This window comes from Phalacrocorax carbo, chromosome 4 (genome assembly GCF_963921805.1).
Source record: "Phalacrocorax carbo chromosome 4, bPhaCar2.1, whole genome shotgun sequence".
NCBI classification, from domain to species: Eukaryota; Metazoa; Chordata; class Aves; order Suliformes; family Phalacrocoracidae; genus Phalacrocorax; species Phalacrocorax carbo.
The window spans coordinates 289,597-308,576 of NC_087516.1; the positions used below are offsets into that span (position 1 = coordinate 289,597).

General features: G+C 72.5%; 3 protein-coding genes across 11 annotated transcripts; 1 reads left to right on the forward strand and 2 right to left on the reverse strand.

The window, feature by feature from the left end:
• Positions 1-246: 246 nt before the first annotated feature.
• Positions 247-2,041, reverse strand: INO80B (INO80 complex subunit B). The gene is made up of 5 exons (XM_064448734.1): positions 1,981-2,041; positions 1,666-1,855; positions 1,434-1,552; positions 949-1,130; positions 247-806 (listed from the first exon to the last, which is right to left on the reverse strand). The coding sequence occupies exons 1-5, from the start codon at positions 2,024-2,026 to the stop codon at positions 342-344; spliced, it is 1,002 nt and encodes a 333-aa protein (XP_064304804.1). The 5' UTR covers positions 2,027-2,041; the 3' UTR covers positions 247-341.
• A 425-nt stretch (positions 2,042-2,466) lies between these two features.
• On the forward strand, positions 2,467-11,266 carry RTKN (rhotekin). 9 transcript variants are annotated; one of them, XM_064448721.1, is made up of 13 exons: positions 3,850-3,915; positions 4,644-4,902; positions 6,713-6,912; positions 7,017-7,078; positions 7,283-7,336; positions 7,414-7,531; positions 7,738-7,962; positions 8,035-8,129; positions 8,424-8,530; positions 8,926-9,069; positions 9,143-9,308; positions 9,418-9,522; positions 10,382-11,266. In XM_064448721.1, exons 2-13 carry the CDS (start codon positions 4,732-4,734, stop codon positions 10,726-10,728), a joined length of 1,794 nt encoding a protein of 597 aa, XP_064304791.1. In that variant the 5' UTR covers positions 3,850-3,915; positions 4,644-4,731; the 3' UTR covers positions 10,729-11,266. The 9 variants fall into 9 exon arrangements, with proteins under 9 accessions (XP_064304796.1, XP_064304793.1, XP_064304794.1 ...); XM_064448722.1 differs by lacking the exon at positions 3,850-3,915 and adding an exon at positions 9,786-9,894 and having other exon boundaries at positions 3,943-4,902; positions 10,382-10,567; XM_064448726.1 differs by lacking the exons at positions 3,850-3,915; positions 4,644-4,902; positions 10,382-11,266 and adding exons at positions 2,467-2,912; positions 9,786-9,898 and having other exon boundaries at positions 8,938-9,069.
• On the reverse strand, positions 11,236-18,031 carry LOC135312979 (drebrin-like). Its single transcript, XM_064448714.1, has 14 exons — positions 17,900-18,031; positions 16,144-16,196; positions 15,947-16,059; positions 15,763-15,837; positions 15,184-15,318; positions 14,926-15,003; positions 14,601-14,752; positions 14,148-14,202; positions 13,990-14,064; positions 13,716-13,836; positions 12,340-13,614; positions 12,139-12,248; positions 11,792-11,849; positions 11,236-11,711 (listed from the first exon to the last, which is right to left on the reverse strand). The coding sequence occupies exons 1-14, from the start codon at positions 17,983-17,985 to the stop codon at positions 11,611-11,613; spliced, it is 2,487 nt and encodes an 828-aa protein (XP_064304784.1). The 5' UTR covers positions 17,986-18,031; the 3' UTR covers positions 11,236-11,610.
• Between the last annotated feature and the right edge of the window lie 949 nt (positions 18,032-18,980).

Genomic DNA, 18,980 nt, shown 5'->3' on the forward strand with positions numbered 1-18,980 from the left:
CACGGCGCTTCCCGGGGCCCCGCCCCCGGGGGCGCCGGCCCGAGCTGTACCATAACTCACCGGGCGGGGGGGGGGCTGTACCACGGCGCTCCTGGTGGGGGGATAGGCCGTTCCATAGCGCTCCCGGTGGGGTGGGGATGGGCTGTCCCCCCAGTCCCCTCGGACCCACACACAGCTCCTCCGCCAACAGCCTTTAATCAGCCCCGCGGCACCGGGAGCACCACGGGACCAGCCCCGGCTCCCCACCACCCCACCCCCACCCCGGACCCCCCTCAGTCCCCGCCGGGGCTGCCCCCAGCCCCGTCCCGCTCTGTCCGTGGGGAATGGCCGGTGCCCCCCGCCTACGCCGCGGCCTCCTGCAGCTGGAGGTTCCGCCGGTAGCAGGCCAGGCTGCAGAGGGGCAGGCCGGTGCGGGAGCAGGAGTAGCGCTTGTGGTTGGAGCAGCCGGCGACGGCGCAGAGGACGGGCGTGGGCACGGCGGGGGCCACGGCGGGCGGCAGCGGCAGAGCCATGCCTGCCGGGAAGGAGACGGTGATGCGGTCGATGGCGTTGCAGTAGTGGACGACGGGGCAGGGTGCCTGCTTGGCCTTGCGCTCCCGCAGCGTCTTCACTTTGGCCTTGTTGGTCTTGGTCAGGCGCTCGATGGTCTGGTTCTTGTTCTCCTCTGCCTTCTTGGCCGCCTGCAGGCGCCGCTTGCGGGCCCGCTCCTCCCGCTTCACCAGCATCTCCTCTGTCAGCTCCTTTGCCTTGTAGCCCATGGGCAGCTCCAGCAGCGGCTGGCTCTGCTGCTTGTGCAGAAGGGCTTTCTGCGGGGGCACAGGGGGCACCATCATGACCCCAGCCTTGGCCCCCCCCCCCCTCCGAGAGCACCGACCCAGCCCTCTGCTGGCTTTGGGAGCCCTGTGGCACCCCTCAGCCCTGCCCTAGGTGGCTCTGGGTCCCCCTCACCTGCCGGGCCGTCAGCAGGGACTCGTCCACCTCCTTCTTGAGCTCCCCGTTGTCGTCCAGCTCGCCCTTCTCCAGGGCGTCGAGCCAGCGCTCTTCCTCCTCCTCCTCCTCCTCACGGGCGGGGAAGCAGCTCTCTGAGTCCAGGTCCGGCAGGGGTGAGGGGTCCAGGTTGCTGTCCTCGTCTGGGCCGGGCGGCGGCGGGGAGAGGAGTCACCGGGATGGGGGTGTCACCCCACCCCAGGGTCGGGCAGCCCCCGAAGCCACGACCAGGTGAGCGCCGCAGGAACCCTCCCTGCTCCCTCGGCAGGGCACCGGCCATTCCCAGCACAGGGGGCACAGCTGCAGCCCACTGTTCATCCCCACGGACACCCCCAGGCTCCCCCCACCCTCCCCTATGCCAACATCCCCCTCGGGGTTCCCCCACCCCGTCACAGCCCCCTCCCACCACAGCCCCCTCCCTTGGCATCACTGCCCCTGGGGCTCACCCAGCCAGGCCCGGTACTGCTCGATGGGCACCCCCTCGGTGGGCTCCTCATCCTCATCCACCACCATCAGCGGGGAGGGCGAGCGTGGCGCCTCGGGGACTACCGTGAAGGTGGGGACGCTGTGGGGAAAGCAAGCAGGGGAGCCGGTGAGACCAGGACAGGGGCAGAGGTGTCCCGGAGAGCATGTGGGGTGGGGAAGGGACCGGCCGCGCCCCGCCCGGCCCCCCCTCACCTCTTGGTGCCCAGGATCTGCCCCCCGAGCTTGATCTTGAGCTTGAGCTGGGGCTTGCGCAGGCCAGCAGCGGGCTCGGGGGCCGGGGGCGGCCCCGCGTCGTGGTGGTGCTTCTTCTTGTGCTTCTTCTTGTGCTTTTTGTGCTTCTTCTTGTGGGAGCCGTGCCCGCCGCCCGCCTCGGCCTCCTCCCCTGCGAGGGCGGGCACGGCCGGTCAGCCCGGCCCGGGGACGCGCCACCGACCCCGGGAGGGGACGGACCAGGGGGGCCGGATGTCCCAGGCTCTGCCCCCGACCCCCAGTCCCGGGGGTGCTCACCCTGCTCGCCGCTCTCCATCCTGCCGCGCCGCCAGGCCTTGCTCATCCGCGCCCGGTGTTCCGCCGCCTGGGGGAAACAATTTCCGTGCGGACCCACTTCCGCCCGGCGCGGCGGTTACACGGCGGGTGGGGGGGCGGCGGCGGCGGCGCCATATTTGAAATGGGCAAGGTGGAGCGCTACCCGGGCGGAAACCGCCGCCGCGGGCCTTTGGGCCCGCGGCGGCGGTTTCCGCCCGGGCAGCGCGTTGTGCAGAGACGCGTGTGTGCAGGCAGCTGCCCGCGGGCACGCGCTGCCCGTGCACACGCGTGTGCATGCACATACAGGCGGTGCTGCAGGCGTGTGCGTGCGTGTGGACGCGGTCCCGTGGGGCCCACGTCCATGGACACGCAGGCGGCGCGGAGCACACACGTGTGCGTGCATGTGTGTACACACGTGTGCCTGGGCATGCTTTTGCATGCCCGGCGTTAATTAGCACGTGCGCATCCCCCCCCCCCCCCGTTCCCCCGTCCCCGCAGCTGCCGGCGCTGACTCGGGCCATTGTCCTGCCTGTGTCAGGACGTGCCCGGTACCGGCCCCGCTGCCAGCCCCGCTCCTGCTTGGGCCCCCACCGGTCACTCCGGCACAAACCGCGGTGTTTTGCATCCGTGCGGGTCGGTGGTGGCCAGGATTGGTGTGTCCCGGTGTTCCCCGTCCCGCCCCGGTGCGTCCTGCCCCCGTGCCAGGTGTTGGCGGGGCCAGGGAGGGGTTTGCTCCGGGCCAAGAAAACATCCTGCGGGAGCCGGAGCGTCCTGGGACCAGCCCCAGTACTGGCACCGGCACAATGTTCTGCCGCAACCAGCGCAGCCGGGTGACCGTGGCCCGTGGCTCGGCGCTGGAGATGGAGATCCGCCGTGGCCGCTGCCGGCTCAGCCTCCTGGCAGACTCCGCGCAGGTACGGCACCGGCACCGGGCCGTGCAGGTGGGCAGGGCGCAGGCAGCCGCTCCCCACGGGGCTCCTGGCACCTGCCGCCCTTGTCCCGCCCGTCCCACCCGTCCCGCCGGCAGCACCGGCCGCCACCGGCCCAGCCGGGATTTCCCGCCACTCCGGCGGGCTCTCGCCCCAGCAAGGCGGGAAGCGCCCGCGCCCCCGGCACGGCCGCCCTCGCCGTCGGCAGCGTGCCAGGGCGGCGCGGCGGGACCACGGCCCCTGCACCCCGCAGCTCCCACTGCTGCCCGGGGGGTCCCGGGTCTGTGACGTGCTGGCACCAGATCCATGCTGAGGCCCCTCGTGGCTCCTGGGGAGGGGGCTGCATTGGCGGAAGGCGGGAAGGACGGGGCTGTGGGAGCAGAACCCTCGCCCTCGCCCCTGTGAGGCGCGTGGCATGTGGCTCCTGGCTTGGCACCAGGCACGGGGGGGGTCCTGATGCACAAGGTGTGGGGGTCCCATTTCCCCTGGTACCACCTGCGCATGGTGGGGAGGGTGTCCTGGTGCGCTCAGTGGGGTCCTTGTGCACCCACAGCAGGGGGTTCCGGTGCACGCTGGGGCCCTGGTGAGGTGTCCTGGTGCACACGGGGAGGGGTCCTGATACACTCGGGGGGGGTGGGGGTTCCGGTTCCCCCGGTACGAGGTGTGCATGGGGGGGGGTGTCCTGGTGCACACTCGGGGGGTTCCTTGTGCGCACATGGCAGGGGGTCCCGGTGCAGGCGGGGTCCCTGGTGCATACGGGGGGGGTCCCGGTTCCCCCGGTACCAGCTGCGCCTGGCGGGGGTGTCCCGGTGCGCTCGGGGACTCCCTCCGCCAGCCCCGGTGTCCCGGTGCTGCCGTGGGCGGGGGCGGGCGGGGGGCGGCCCCTGCGAGCGGAGCCGGCGGAGAAATGGCCGGGGGGGGCGGGCCGGGGGCGGGCGGCCGCCGCCGCCTTCCTGTGTGCGCCGCGGCGGAGCGGGAGCGGCGGAAGGTACCGGGGGCCGGCTCGGGCGGCTGCGCCCACCGGGGCCGGCAGGGGGCGGCGGGCGGGGGGGGACACACACGTAGGGCCCCGGTACCGGGACCCCGCCCCCCCGGCCCTTCCCTGCACCCCGATCCGGGACCACCCTCCTCAGCCCGGTCCCCCGCACCCCCGCCCTGTGCCTCCACCCTGCCTGCTGCACCCCGACCCCCGCACCCCTCGTCCCGTCCCCGCGCCCTGAACCCCGCACACCTTGTCCTGTCCGTGCACCACCTCCCCTGCACCCCTTCCCCCATCCCAGCACCCCTTCTCCTGTCCCCTGCGCCCCCTCCTGTCCCCTGCACCCTATCTTGTCACCTCCTCGACTCCCAGCCCCTGCACCCCTTGTCCTACCCCTGCCCCCCATCTTGTTCCCTGCACCCCTTCTCCTGTTTCCTGCCCCCCATCTTATCCCCTCCCCATCTCCCAACCCTTGCGCCCCTTCTCCCTCCCCTGCAACCCTTGTCCCACGCCTGCCCCACATCTTGTCCCCTGTGCCCCGTCACGTCCCCCATCCCCCATTCTAGCACCCCTTATCCCACCCCTGCCCCCCCCACCTTCCCCCATCCCCCCCAGCCGCCCCCGCTGCCCTTTCCCGCACAGTGTCCGGTTGTTCGGCGGGAGGGGGCGGCCGGGACCCGCTGGGGGGGGCAGCTCGTACTGGGGGGGCCGATGAAAGGGCCCTTTTCTCTCCGCAGCCGTAAGGAGTTGGGGGGGGGGGCCAGACAGACCCGACTCCTGCCAGCGCTGGATGCAGTGGGGTCCACGGGTGGGGAGCCGGGGTGGATGCGGGGAACCCCCCCCACCCCCCCCAGCCCCCCCACAGTAACCGGGGGGGTCCCGGTGGTCCCGATGGAGGTGGCGGGGAGGGGGCAACGCCTTCAGATGCAGGAGAAGCTGCGGATCCTGGAAGATCTCAACATGCTCTATATCCGTCAGATCGCCATTAGCCTCCAGGTAGGAATTGGGGGGTGCCCCCCGGCACCCCCCGGACTCCGGGGAACCTGGTGGCTGGGGGTCCGGGGTGTCCCGGGGGTGCTGGGAAGGCGGAGAGCACTCCCCACTGCTCCCCTCCTTACAGGGAGCATCCCCCCATCTCTCACCGGGACGGTGGGGGTGTTCCTGGGAGGGGAGGGGGTCTCGAGTTCCCGGTTGCTGCCGCCCCCCCCCCCCCCCGTCCGCTGCTCGGGGTTATTTATAGCAGGCGGTGACGTCACTGCGGCTCCACGGGCAGGGGGCCCGGGGGGGGTGCAGGCAGCGCCGGGGGGTGCAGGCAGCAGCCGGTACCGGAATGGAGCAGCAGCCGGTACCGGCAGTGAGTTGGGGGTCTGGGGGGATGTGGGGGGGGCTGCTCGGTGTGTGCCCCCCACCCCGCTGTGGGTGTCCGTGGTCTGGCATGTCTGGGGGATGCATGGCAAATCCATGGGGTGTGTGGCACACCCGTGGGGTACGTGGTGTATCCATGGGGTGCGTGGTTTCCCCTGTGGGTACACGATGTGAGTGTGGGGTGTGGGGATCCCCTGTGGGGTACGTGGCACAGCTGTGGGGTGTGTGGCACATCCATGGGGCGTATGCTTCATCTGTGGGGTGCATGGTTCCCCCATGGGGCATGTGATGTGTCTGTGGGGTGCGTGGCCCAGCCGTGGAGTACATGATGTTTCTGTGGGGTGTGTGGCATATCCGTGGGGTGCATGCTGTATCCATGGGGTGTGTGGTTCCCCCATGGGGTACATGATGTATCTGTGGGGTGCGTGGCTTAGACATGGGGTACATGAAGTATCCATGGGGCACATGGCACATCTGGGGGACGCGTGGCTCAGCCATGGGTTGCGTGGTGTATCTGTGGGGCGCGTCGTTCCCCTGTGGGGTATATGGTGTGTATGCGCGGCACATAGTTCTCCTATGGGGTATTTGTGGGGTTCGTGGTGTATCTGTGGGGCACATGGTTCCCCTGTGGGGTACACGATATATCTGTGGGGTACCTGGCTCCGCCGTGGCGTATGTGGTGTATCTGTGGGGCGCGCGGCACATCCGTGGGATGCATGGTGTGTCCTTGGGGCATGTTGTTCTCCTGTGGGGCACGTGGTGTGTCTGTGGGACACATAGCAAATCTGTGGGGTGTGTGGCTCCTTGTGGGGTGAATGCTGTGTCTGTGGGGTGCGTGACTCCCCTGTGGGCTGCGTTGGGGCACTGGGGCTGCAGCCCCCAGGGCTGGGGGCTGTTCCAGGGCAGTGGGATGGGGGACCCTGGCAGGCGGCTGTGGGGGGTCTGGGAGGGAGACCATGAGGAGCTGGTGGCTGCATGACCCTGGAGGGGGGGTGTGGGCGGGTGCAGGGTGTTTATTTGGTGGCCGCAGCAAAGGCTGGTTTGGGGTGGGGGGTGACAGAGGTGGCCATGGGGACTGGCCCCATGGTGGGAGAGGAGCTGGCTGGGGGGTGGTGTCCCCTCCCTGCGCTTGGGCCTGGGCTGGGCACCCCGAGATGTGCTGAGCCAGGGGTGCATGGCTGGGACCCCCCCCGAGGGGTGTGCAGAGCTTGGGACCCCCCCGAGGGGTGTGCAGAGCTTGGGACCCCCCCGAGGGGTGTGCATGGCTGGGACCCCCCCGAGGGGTGCGGAGCTGGGGGTGGCCGGGTTGCTCCGTGGCCCCCGGCGGGGGGACGTGGCAGCCCCAATCCGGGGCCAGAGCCAACCGCGGGTGGGGAGGGACCCCCGCCCCGTCCCCGCCATCCCCGGCGGGTGCCCCCCATCCCCGTCGCCCCCCCCGCAGGACACGGAGATCCAGCGGAAGATGGAGCGGGAGCTGCGGCTGCGGGAGGGGGCCTGCAAGCTGCTGGCCGCCTGCAGCCGGCGGGAGCAGGCGCTGGAGGCCGCCAAGAGCCTCCTGGTCTGCAACAGCCGCGTCCTGGCCTACATGGCCGAGCTGCAGCGCAGGAAGGAGGCGCAGGTGCTGCGGCGGACGGCCAGGCGGTGAGCACCCCCGGGGGGGGGGCGCTGGGGGGCGAGGGGGGCGCTGGGGCGGCCGTCACAGCTCCCCGTCCCTGCTTCCCCCCCCCCCCAACCCGCCTCCGCAGCCCCTCGGACGCCGGCCCCACGGACGAGCGCCTGCCCTGCCGCGGCACCGTCTGTGTCTCAGGTATGGGGGGGGGTCCTGCCAGCCCCCCAACCCGGGGTGGACGGGTGCGCCCAGCATCCCCGTCTGTGCACCCTCCCGTGGTGGGGGGCTGGCGGGGGGTCCTGGGTGCAGGCAGCCAGCAAGGGACCCTTGTGTGTCCCTGTGGGGCTGTCCTGGGGGGGCTCAGCCCCCCTCACCACCCATCTCCCCCCCCCCCCCCCCCAGACCTGCGCATCCCGCTGATGTGGAAGGACACAGAGTACTTCAGGAACAAGGGAGGTGAGTGGGGGTGCAGGGGGGCAGCACAGCCCCCCTCCCCATCACCCCCTGCCACCCTGACCCCCCCTCGCCCGCAGAGCTGCACCGCTGCGCCGTCTTCTGCCTGCTGCAGCTCGGGGCGGAGATCCACGACACCCCCATGGTGCTGGTGGACCGGACCCTCACCGACATCTGCTTCGAGAGCGCCGTCCTCTTGTGAGTGCCACGCTGGGAGCGGGTGCACCCCAGTGGGACCCCTGCCTCCCCTGGGGGGGACTCCTGCTCTCCCTGCCCTCCCCCTGGGAGGGGTCCCCGGGCCGGGCTGTGGCTGTGGGGCGGCACGGAGGGTCCCGGGGCGGGCAGTAGGGCAGGGAGGACCGTGTGTGTCCCCTGCCCCGCTCATCCCATGTCCCCCTACCCAGCTCAGAGGCCGGGCCTGACTTCGAGCTGAAGGTGGAGCTGTACAGCGCGGGGCTGGCGGGGGGCGCGGCGCAGGGCAGCACCCCCAGAAAGCTGGCCACCCGCCTCAGCACCTCCCTGGGACGCTCCTCCGGCAAGCGGGTGCGCGCCGCCATGGACGGGAGCCCCGGCAGCCCCCCGGGTAACGGCGGCACCAGCCCGCTCCTGCTGCCAGCCCCCAGTGTGCCGTGAGTACCCCGACACCCCCCGTGCCCCCCGTGTCCCCCCATCCCTGCTCCTCTCACCCGCCGTCCCCCCAGGGGCCCCAAGTTCCACCTCCTGGCGCACGCCGTCCTCTCCCTGGCCGAGGTGCAGGACGGCTTCCGCACCCACGACCTCGCCATCGCCAGCAACGGTGAGCGTGCGGCGCGGGCAGTGGGGCTGGGGGCCTGGCGGGGTGGGGAGAGGGGTCTGGGATGGGGTGGGATCGGGGGACTGATGGGCTGAGGGATAGGGTCTGGGGTCCCAGATGGTTTGGGGGAGAGATGGGTCTAGGGGGCCCGGTGGGTTGGGGGCAGAGGGGTCTGGGGGTCCCAGCTGGTCTGGAGGTGAGATGGGTCTGGGGTCCTGGCAGGGCAGGGAGCGGGGAGGGGTGTGTGTGTGGGGGGTGGTCTGTGCCCAGGTGCCCCAGGTGAGCGTGCCCCCCCAGAGGAGAGCTCCTTCTGGCTGCCCCTCTACGGCAGCATGTGCTGCCGCCTGGCTGCCCAGCCCCGCTGCATGGCCGCCCCGGTGACGAGCGGCTTCCTCCGGCTGCAGGTGAGCGCGGGACGGGGACAGGGATGGGGACATGGGGAGACACAGGGTCAGAGATGGGACGGGGATGGGCACATGGACGGGGACGGGGACAGGGATGATGGGGACGGGGATGGGATGGGGATGGGCACATGGACAGGGATGGGACAGGACGGGGATGGGGACGGGTGGTGGCACAAGCCCCTGCTGCCTCTTGGCAGTCCCTGCTGGCGGCCTCCGGACTGTGGTGGGGATGGAGACCCGGGTACCCCCGTGCTGGGGAGGGGGGTGCCCCGTCCCCCCGCATTGGGCAGGGGATGGGGTGTGGTGGGGATGGGGGTCCCAGTGGGGCTGGGAAAGACCCCAGGGAGCCAGGGTGGCGCGGTGCCCGCCGGTGCCTGCCGCACTGACGGTGCCAGCTCCGCGGGCAGCAGCCAGGGTCCGAGGCACAGAGCGGGACCCGCCTGTACTGCGTCCTGCGCGGCACCGACCTCCTCTGCTACCGCGACCCCGGCGAGGCCGAGGCCGGGCTGGAGCCTGCCCTCACCATCGCCGTCAACAAGGTACAGCCGGGGCGGGGGGCTGCGGGGGGCTGCGGGGGGCTGCGGGGTCTGAGAGCCGCTGCCGCCACCACAGGAGACCCGCATCCGCGCGGCGGAGCGGGAGGGGCACGAGCAGCCCCACGGCATGGCCGTCACCAACCGCTACGGCGGCGAGGAGGTGACCCACACGCTGCTGGCCGAGAGCCGGGCCGAGGCGCAGCGATGGATGGAGGCGTTCTGGCAGCACTTCTATGACATGAGTGAGTATGGGCGGGACCCCCCATCCTGGCAGGACCCCCATCCTGGTGGCCCTCCCCCCCCGCAGCAGGACCCCCATCCCTGCAGTGCTGACCCCCTCCGTGTCCCCAGGCCAGTGGAAGCAGTGCTGTGACGAGCTGATGAGGATCGAGGTGCCGCCGCCGCGCCGGCCACCCGCCGTGCTGCCCCGGCAAGGCTCGCTCTACCACGAGATGGGTGAGTGGGGGGCCGGGGGGGCTCTGCCTCTGTCTCCCTCCTCTCTGCTCTCCACTAACCTGCTGCCGGGCAGCCCTGTCCTTGCCGCCCTGGCACCTCCCTAACGCCGCTGTTCTCTCTGCTGCCCCTCTGATCCCCCATTTCTCTGTGTCCCCCCTCCTGCCTCCCTCTGTCCCCTCCTGCCTCCCTCTGTCCCCTCCTGTTCCCCCTCCATCCCCCCTGTCTCTCCGTCTGTCTCTGCCCCCCGTCTCTGGCGGCTCCAGCCCTGCCTGGCCCGGCCGTGCCCCCCTCTGCCTGCGAAGGGCTCCTGCTGCAGGATAACGCCGTCTCGGCAGAGATCCGGGCTCTGCTCTCCTCCTATTACAGCGACAGGTGATGGGCGGGGGGCTGGTGTGGTGAGCCCACCGCCCCGTGGCACCCCTGGGGCAGCCATGGGGCACGTCCTGGCCACCAGACGTGTCCCAGCTGCCCTGGCTTCGGTGCGTGTCCTGGCTCTAGGGCACGTCCCGGCTGTCCTGGCCACAGCGCGTGTCCTGGCTGCCCTGGTCCTGGTGCACGTCCCAGCCACCCCAGCCGTGGGGCACATCCCATTGCCCTGGCCGTGGGGTACACCGTGGCCGTGGGGCACGTCTCAGCCATGGGGCACGTCCCAGCTGCCCTCGCTCTGATGTACACCGTGGCCGTGGGGCACGTCCTGGCCGTGGGGCACATCCCTGCCGTAGGGCTGCTCCAGCCGCCCCGTCCTGCCCATTGGCAGGTCCCGTCCCCACGGTGCAGGAGCAGGGCGGGGGTCTGGGTGGGCCCAGCTGACCCCTGCAAGGGTCTGGGGAGCCCATCTGACCCCTGCTCTTCCCCGCAGCTATTGATCCGGCTGACGACATCGAGGCAGTGACGGACATCCTGACGCGGCGGGCGGGGGGCCGGGCGCCGGGGACCCCCCCTTGGCTCTCCCTCTTTGAGGGGCCACCCCCCCGTGCCCCCCGCTCTGGCCGGACGGGCAGCCCCAGCCCCCCCACCCACCGCCCCTGGGGCCGCCCTCGCACCCTCTCTCTCGACGCCAAGCTCAGCACCCTGAAGGGGCGGGGGTCCCGGCAGGCAGCACCCCCCCAGTGCCCCTCGCCCCCCAGCTCTGGCTCCTCCAGCAGTGGCAGCAGCAGCCCGGCTGCGGTGCACGACGCCCCTGGCCCCCTCCAGTCCCGGGTCTGAGCCTGGGGACCTCCAGGACCCTTTTGAGGGGGATGGGATGGGACCCCCACTCTTCAGCCCCCAGGGTGGCTGGGGCAGGGTGACATGGCAGGGGGTCCTGCCCTGTTGTGGGGGGGCCAGGGGCTCCCAGCTTCTTTTCTTGGGGAGAAACTGGAATTTCTGCCACCCTGTGCCTGGGGGGTGTGTGGGGGCAGGGTGGGCTCAGGGCTGACCCCTGCCAAAGGGGGAGGGGGGTTTGTCCCCACCCCAAGGTCGGTGCTGGGGGATGATGCCCCCCCAGGGTGGGTGCTCAGGACAAACCCCCACGTACGGTGGGTGTGGGTCTAACCCTGGGGGCTGCACAGGGACCCCCCCAGCTCTGCTTCCCCTCACCTCTAATCCTGGGGGCTGCATGCCCCAGCCCCCGCTGCTGCCCCCCACCCACTGCCCTTCCCGGGGGGGGCAGCGCCCCCAGGCAGGGACCAGCCCTGGTGCCCCCCAGGCCGGGGACCCAAAGCTACCACCTCATTAATATGCATTAAAATTTATTTAACAGCCACTGTGTCTGAGTGGGGTGGCGGCAGGGGGTCCCTCTGCCTGGCCTGGCCTCCCTGGGGTGGGGGTCCGTGCCCCCCCCACCGCCCCGTGCACCACAGGTGGGTCAGGGACTGAGGGGTGCCGCCTCCCTCCCGAAGCTGCTTATTGGGGTGTAAATGGGGAGGTGTGGGGGGGCTGCAGCTGCAGCCTCGGGGATGGGGGTGAGCGGGGGGGATGGGCTGTGGTGGGGGGGCCGTGGTAAGGGTCTGCAGTGTGTGGTGCAGGGGTGTCCGGGTGGGGAACAGGGCTGGCAGCCGAGGTGCCGCACGGCTGCCCCCCTCGAAGGGCTGCTGGGCCCCCCCCCAGCTACACGGCGTGGGGGGAGAGGTCCTCATCCTCGGCGGTGGGGCTGGTGCCCCTGGGCAGCTGCGGGTGGGGGGCGTCACGGGCCAGCAGCAGGGCGAAGCCTGGGCAGAGAGAGGGGTGGGGGCTGAGCCTGGCAGGGGGGGTACAGGAGGGGGTACAGGGGTGGGGGGGTTGGGGGTACCTGGCTTGGCTTTGTGCAGGGGCTGTGGCAGGAAGGTGCTGTCGCTGGGCTCGTCCCCCTGCAAGATGGGGGGGTCCTGAGGGGTCCCCACGACCCCCAGCTGTGCCCGTCCCCTACCCTGGGGACCACCCAGCCCCATTGCCCAGCCTTGCCCCTGCCCCCAGTCCCATTCTGCCCCCCCCAGCCTTGTCCCCCCCCCAACCTTGAGTCCTGCCCCAGCCCCCTCCCCAGAACCAGCCCCCCAGCCTTGCCCCCCACCTGCCCCCTCCCAAACATGGCCCCCAGTCCCAAAACCATCCTCCCCAGCCCCACCATGCCCCATTCTGCCCCCCCTGCCAGTGTCGTACCTCCCCTGGGGGGTGGTCCTGGTCCCAGGGGGCCAGCCAGCCCCCCTGCTTGTGGCCCCCGATGCCGTTGTGCCCCAAGTCACCCCGGGCCGGCTCCTGCCCCACAGGCCCTATGGGGAGAGGGGCAGGCTGAGCCCCAGTGCCCAGATGTGGGGTATGGGACACCCCACCAGCCCCACGCAGGGGGTCCTGGCCACCCACCTGGCTGGGGTCCCTGGGCTGCCACGTGGGGAAGGGCCAGATCCTGTGGCAGGTTGGGGGGGCTGGGGCTGCACTGGGGGGTACTGGCTGGGGGCACTGGGGCAGGCACCAGCCCAGGCAGGGGGGACCCCTCCCGAGAGCTCAGGACCCCCTCACCTGGCCCCACCGGCAGCCCCGGAGACACCCATGCTGGAGGGCTGGGGAGGGGGTAGGTGTCCAGGGGTGTCCCGTCCTCATCCTGGGGGGTGCCAGGGGGGCTGGGGGGTGGCAGGCTCACAACCTCCTCGGTGCCCAATGAGGGGTGCCAGGGGGGGCTGCCGGGGTGCCCCATCCTGGGACTGCTGTGGAGGGGCAGGGGCTCTGCCCCACAAGTGCTGTCAGGGGACCCTGACCCAGGGGGGCACCCCATCCTGGGGGGGCTCATGGAGGGCAGGGGCCCTGTCCCAGGCACATCAGGGGGGGACCCTGCCCCTGACCCCACCAGGCTGGGGGGGGCCCAGGTGGCACAGAAAGGGGAGGGGGCTGTCCCTATGGAGCTGGCCAGCATGGAGACCCCTGCCCCCACAGGGCTGGGGGGGCTCCCCAGGGTGGCACAGGGAAGGGGCCTTGTCCCTATGGGGCTGGTGGCATGGGGGGGCCCTGCCCTGGCTGGGCTGGGGGGGCTCCCTGAGGTGGCAGAGGGAGGAGTCCCCCTCCCCATGAGGCTGGTGGGGGTCCCAGTGGTGGCACACTGAGGGGTCCCTGTCCCCACGGGGCTGGGGGGGCTCCCCAGGGTGGCAGAGGGAGGGGTCCCCCTCCCTGTGGGGCTGGTGGGGGTCCCAGTTGTGGCACACTGAGGGGTCCCTGTGCCCACAGGGCTGGGGGGGCTCCCCAGAGTGGCACAGGGAGGGGTCCCCCTCCCTGTGGGGCTGGTGGGGGTCCCAGTTGTGGCACACTGAGGGGTCCCTGTGCCCACAGGGCTGGGGGGGCTCCCCAGAGTGGCACAGGGAGGGGTCCCCCTCCCTGTGGGGCTGGTGGGGGTCCTGGTGGTGGCACACTGAGGGGTCCCTGTGCCCACAGGGCTGGGGGGGCTCCCCAGAGTGGCAGAGGGAGGGGTCCACCTCCTCGTGGGGCTGGTGGGGAGGGGAGGCTGGGGTCGGCGGGGGCTGGGTGGGGGTGCAGCCCTGAACAGCCCAGGTTGGAGGGGTTCGGGTGAAGGCGGAGGGTCTGGCCGGCGGAAGATGAAGGCTGACTCCGTCAGGCTGCGCTGGTACCGCAGGAATGGCCGCCAGGCACCTGGGACATGGCAGGGGGAATCAGCTGCCAGGCAGCAACCCCCACCACTGCCCCACGCCCCCAGACCCGGCATCATCACCCCCTGCCACGGGGGCACCTACCAGGCCTGGTGCCAGGGCTGGAGGGGGGCAGTGGGGCACCAGAGGTGGACCCCGAGCGCTCCCGCTGCCGGAAGAAATCCCGCGGGTTCTGCGAACGCTGGGACACCAGGACGGCTGCCTCCTGCCGGCACCAGAGAGCCGTCAATGGGGCCACGGCACGGCCCCACGGCACCGTGTCATGGCCCCACAGCACGGCCCCATGGCAGTGTCATGGCCCCACGGCACGGCCCCACGGCCACGCAGGGCAGGACAGGGCGCTCAGCCCGGCACTCACGGCCGCCTTCTCGATGGACTCGCTGCGGCGGCTGCGGTCCCGCATGGCCTCCTCGTGCTCCCGCTGCTGCTGCTCCTGCGGGGACAGAGCACAGCTGGGCAGCCCAGGGCCCCCCCAAAGCCCCCAGACCCCCCCCAAAGCCCGGCTACCCTGCTCACCCATCGCGCCTTCTCCTTCCTCCGCTCCTCTGCCTCCAGCCGTGCCTGCTCCTTCCTGCGAGGGCAGGGAGTGTCACAGGGGGGCACAGGGGGCTTGGAGGGAGCAGCCATGGGGTGCAGGATGTCCTGCTGTGGGTCTCTGTGCTCAGAGCCGCATTGGATGTGGGGCACTGGGATGGGGTCCCACCGTGGGTGTCTGTGGTGGGAGCCCCCATGGGGCTGGGGGCACTATGGGGTGCAGGGGGCTGGGGTCCCACCGTGGGTGTCTGTGGTGGGAGTCCCCATGGGGTGGGGGGCACTGTGGGGTGCAGGGTTCTGGGGTCCCACCGTGGGCGCCCGTGGTGAGATGCAGACAGGGTTGGGAGCACTGTGGGGTGCAGGGGGCTGGGGTCCCACTGCAGGCACCTATGCTGGGGTGGGCTCATGGGCCCCATCCTGCGCTCCCGCCCTCACCGCTGCTCCTCGATCATCCGCTCCTTCTCCCTGAAGCGGAGCTCGCGCTCGGCCGCCTCCCGCCTCTCCTCCTCCATCCGCTCCCGCTCCCAGCGCTTGCGCTCCTCCAGCGCCCGCCGCCGCTCCTCCTCCTTGCGCTGCTCCTCCTCGCGCTGCGCCCAGCACCGGGACCCCCGCCGGCACCGGGACCCCCACCGGGATCAGCCCCTGGCACCGCCATGGCCCAAGCCAGTAGCCGGGACCCCGGCCCCAGGGATGCAAGGGGGTGTCGCTGGGGGTGCACGCAGCACCCACGCCCACCCACGCCCACCCCTGCACCCCTCACCTCAGCCTGGGCCCAGAAGGAGTCCCGCTTGGTCCGGCGGATCTCCAGTGCTGGGTTGGTCTTGCGGTAGTTGGTGCCCTGCAGGGACCGAGCCAGGGTCTCAGGGCAGGACCCCCGCCCCCCCCCCCCCCCCCCCCAGCCATGGACCCCCAGGTGGGCACTGGGAAGGGTGGGCAACAGCCCTGTTGCCCCATCAGGTGCCCTCCTGGCTGGTTCCTGTCCCCGCGGGTGCGTCCCACCCCAGGACCCCCCACTCACCACCAGCTCCTGGGCATCCGGGGGGGGCACCCTCCTGGTGAGGGCGGCAGCGGGGGCGAGCTGTGCCAGCGCCCGGCTCAGCCCCTCCTGCGTCACCTCCTCGGCACGGCGGGCACTCAGCACCACGCTGGCCTCCTGCCGCCGAGACGCGACGGCGTCACCCCCCCGCCCAAGCACCCACGGCCCCCCCACGCTCTGCTCCCCACACCGCCCCCCCGCAGCCTCCCCAGGGAATCCTGGCACCGTTCCCTCGCAAGCGCTGGCTGGCTCCAGATGTGGGGCCAGATCCAGATGTGGAGCCGGATCCAGATACAGGACCCATCCGCATCTCTAGGGGCTGGGGCATGGGGGGGTGGGGGGGGGCAGGATCCCCCCCGAAGCAAGGGCGGGATCCGGCCGGCGGGGGGCAGGGAGCCCAACCACAACCCCGGCTCGTCAGCCAAGGCTGGGAACTGGGAACGGCGGCGTCTGAGTCAGCAGAGCCAGGAATGCACCCGGCGCAGCAAGCAAAGGTCGGGGCTGGCCGGGATGGCGGGGGGGCCCGGGGGGGCGCAGGACCCAGCCCCCCCGTACACTCACCCTAAAGAAGGCTCTGATGGCGGGCAGATGCCCGGCACACGCCTCACGCTGGGACTCCGGTACCTTCTCCCCGACCTGGCACCGGCACGTACCGCTCAGGCTGGCACCCCGTGCCACGGCCCCGTTCCCTGGGACCCCGGGTGGGGGGGCTCAGAGACACCCCCACGCCGTGCCCTGCACTCACCCAGCTGATGAGGACGACGCGGTGAGCCCCGGTGCTGGGGTCTGGGATGCGGCACAGCCCGTACATGATGCTGGTGGCAGAGAATTTCCCGGCCAGCTCATCCGGACCCCCGGCTGGGCAAGGAGGGGGTGGTCGGGGGGTGGGTGCGATAGAACACACACCCCCTCACCCACCCTTCAGTGCGGCTTCCCTGTTACCTCCGGAGTCCAGGAGCTTAAGGTCATGGTGCTTCTCGTAGGCAAAGACAGCCCTGCGGGAAGAGAGGGGGGGGTCAGGGTTGGGGGGCAGCGGAGCAGCGCGGGGGGCAGCCCTGGTTCCCGGGTCACTCACGGCAGGCAGCTCGGCCACCCGCCGTCCCCGGCTGATGGTGGCCACCGACCTGCTCCGGGCAGCGCTGGCCGGGGGGTGCCCCCCCAGGGCAGGGGGGCCGGCAGCAGTGGCTCTCCAGGGGGGGCAGACTGGGGGACCAGCCGGCTTGGGGGCACCCCCTGTGCCCCCCCCGTGCCTCCTGCCCGGGCTGAATTCGTGGAAGTGCCGCCGGCAGCATCCGCCCCAGGGACAATGGGGCCACGGGAAGCGCAGCGCGGGACGGCCCCCCCGGCCCCCTGGCCGCCCCCGACCCAAGACCCTCGGGGCGATGCCGCCGTGGCCCAGCACTGGGCTGGCACCGCGCACGGTGCCCGGGACCCCTGCCGCCGGCCCGGCAGAGCCCCGACCCGCTGACTCCCGCCGGCCCCATCCTCCCGCTGCCTGCCCGGAGCGGGGGGGAGCAGCCCTGGCCCCCAGCGGTGCCGGGACCCCTGCCCGGTGCTGGGGGCGACTCCGGGGCCGGGGACCCGTCGCTGGCGGAGCCCCCGGCTGGGCATTCCCCGCCAGCTCTGCTGCCTCTTTGTCTCCACATGGCTCCGATTACGCACGCATGTGGCAGCACGCTGCGCCGGCCGGGACACGGCACGGCTCCAGGAGCACGCGTGCGGCGGGGCACGGCGCGGCGGGGCACGGCACGGCACGGCACGGCGGGGCACCGCACGGCACGGCACCGCACGGCGGGGCTGGGCACCGCACGGCACGGCACCGCACGGCGAGCCGTGGCAGGGCTCGCTGGCTGCAGGCGCAGGCCGGCTGGCAGCGGGAGCGGGCACCGGGCCAGACGGGCTCCGGCACCGTGGCGGGACGGCCGGGACGGCGGTTCGGGGCAGAGGGCAGCGCCCGGACGGCCGGCGGCCTTATGCTGAGCCGACCGTGCCGCCGTGGGGCGAGTGGCGGCGGCGGGTGCCGGTGCAGCTCCAGCGCCGTCGCCCGCAGCCTCGCCCGCCGTCGCCCGCCGCGGGCCGTACCGGTGATGGCAGCCCGGCGGGGTGAGGCTGCACCGGCCCGGGGTTTTGGGGCGAAGCCGGTTCCAGCCCCGCGGCACCGGCCTGGGACAGGCGGCCAGCCCCGGCAGGGCCGGGGACCCCCCGCTCCGGCACTCCCTGCACCCCGGTGCCGGCCCCCCCGCGCCGTGCCCCGGGCGGCGGCGCCGCTCCCAGCCCGACGGCGGCGGGACCGGGCGGGGCGGGGCGGGGCGGGACCGGGTGCCCGGTTCCCAGCACGGCCCGACGGGTGCAGCGGCGGGTGGGGCTCAGCCCCGGGTCGCCGGACCCATCCCGGCACCTTCCCGTCCCGGCCGGGCCCCCGCTGCGCCCCGGACCCCCCTGTCCAGGTGCCGATGTCCGGTGCGCCCCGGACCCACTCGTCATGGTGCCCAGAGAGCCCCGGACCATCCCGTCCCGGTGCCCGGTGCACCCCGGACCCCCCGTACCGGTGCCGGTGCCCGGAGCGCCCCGGGCCCCCGCCCGCGCCCCGCTGAGCCGGAGCCGCCGCCCGCCCAGCCCGGGCCGGGCCGATGCCCGGTCCCGGTCCCGGTCCCTGTCCCGGTCCCGGTCCCGGTCCCGGTGCTGCTCCCGCCCTCACCAGTTGGTCCCGGCCCGGGGGTTGCCCACGTCCTCCTTGGCCGCCAGCAGCGCCAGCCGGTGCCGCTCCAGCCCCGGGGCCGCCATCCCGCCCGGTGCCGCCCGCCGCCCCCGCGCCCGCCCCGCCCCCGCCTCCGCCCCGCCGCCCACGGGCGGGACCGGGCGGGGCCGGGCCGGGCGGGGCGGGGCGGGGCCGGACGGGGGCGCGGAGCACCGGGAGAGCCGGCACCGGCACGCGGCGGGTCACGCAGCGGGGCGGGGGGCCTTGGGGAGGGGGGTGTCCCCGGCTCCCCGCCCCCCCCCACGGGCACCCCTCTGCTGCCCCCCCGCCCCCACCTCTGTGCTGGGGGTCCCCGGGGGGCCGGACGGGGCCCTCGGGGGGCGCGGGTCAGCGCTGGCGGCTGTTACTGGATGTACTGGTGTGTAGTGGGGCGCTTTGATGTCACCGCTTCCGCTGGTGCGACCGGTAGTGGTGGTTGGTACTGGTGTGCACTGGTGTGCACTGGTATCCCTGACGTCGCTGTGGGGCGGGGCGGGGTGTGCTGGGAGTCCTGTCGCCGGGGGGCGAGCGGAGCCACTGGTGCCACTGGTGTCACTGGTATCACTGGTGCTGCTAGTGTCACTGGTGTTACTGGTGATGTTTTTGTCGCAGCTGTCACTGGTGCTGCTGGTGTTACTGGTGTCACTGGTGCTACTGGTGCCGCTGCTGTCGCTGCTGTCACTGGTGTTACTGGTGTCACTGGTGCTGCTGGTGTCATTGCAGTCACAACTGTCACTGGTGCTGCTGGTGTCTCAGTTGTCGTTGCTGTCACTGCTGTCACTGTGGCCACAGCTGTCGCTGCTGTCACTGGTGTTACTGGTGTTACTGGTGCTGCTGGTGGGTCAGTGGTCGCTGCCGTCGCTGCTGTCACTGGTGCCACTGGTGTCACTGGTGCCGCCGTGACCCCAGTCTCTGCTCCCCCGGCCCCCCCCGCTCACCCCCGCATAGCCCGCCCGGCGGCGGGTGGGCGGGGCGTGGAGAGGGGCGCGTCCATCCGTCCCTGGCCCCGCCCCTCGGGGGTGCGTGGGCAGCGGTCACGTGG

Excerpts from the sequence above, each read along its gene's own strand:
- INO80B (XM_064448734.1), bottom strand. The coding sequence starts at position 2,026 with ATGAGCAAGGCCTGGCGGCGCGGCAGGATGGAGAGCGGCGAGCAGG. Across the intron at positions 1,856-1,980 it reads GATGGAGAGCGGCGAGCAGG|GGGAGGAGGCCGAGGCGGGC; the intron begins GTGAGCACCCCC and ends CCGCCCTCGCAG. Across the intron at positions 1,131-1,433 it reads GCAGTACCGGGCCTGGCTGG|ACGAGGACAGCAACCTGGAC; the intron begins GTGAGCCCCAGG and ends CGCCCGGCCCAG.
- RTKN (XM_064448718.1), top strand. The coding sequence starts at position 4,618 with ATGAAAGGGCCCTTTTCTCTCCGCAGCCGTAAGGAGTTGGGGGGGGGG. Across the intron at positions 7,079-7,282 it reads CGGCACCGTCTGTGTCTCAG|ACCTGCGCATCCCGCTGATG; the intron begins GTATGGGGGGGG and ends CCCCCCCCCCAG. Across the intron at positions 7,337-7,413 it reads GTACTTCAGGAACAAGGGAG|AGCTGCACCGCTGCGCCGTC; the intron begins GTGAGTGGGGGT and ends CCTCGCCCGCAG.
- LOC135312979 (XM_064448714.1), bottom strand. The coding sequence starts at position 17,985 with ATGGCGGCCCCGGGGCTGGAGCGGCACCGGCTGGCGCTGCTGGCGGCC. Across the intron at positions 14,203-14,600 it reads CGGATGATCGAGGAGCAGCG|GAAGGAGCAGGCACGGCTGG; the intron begins GTGAGGGCGGGA and ends CTGCCCTCGCAG. Across the intron at positions 12,249-12,339 it reads AGCCCAGGGACCCCAGCCAG|GGCCTGTGGGGCAGGAGCCG; the intron begins GTGGGTGGCCAG and ends CTCTCCCCATAG.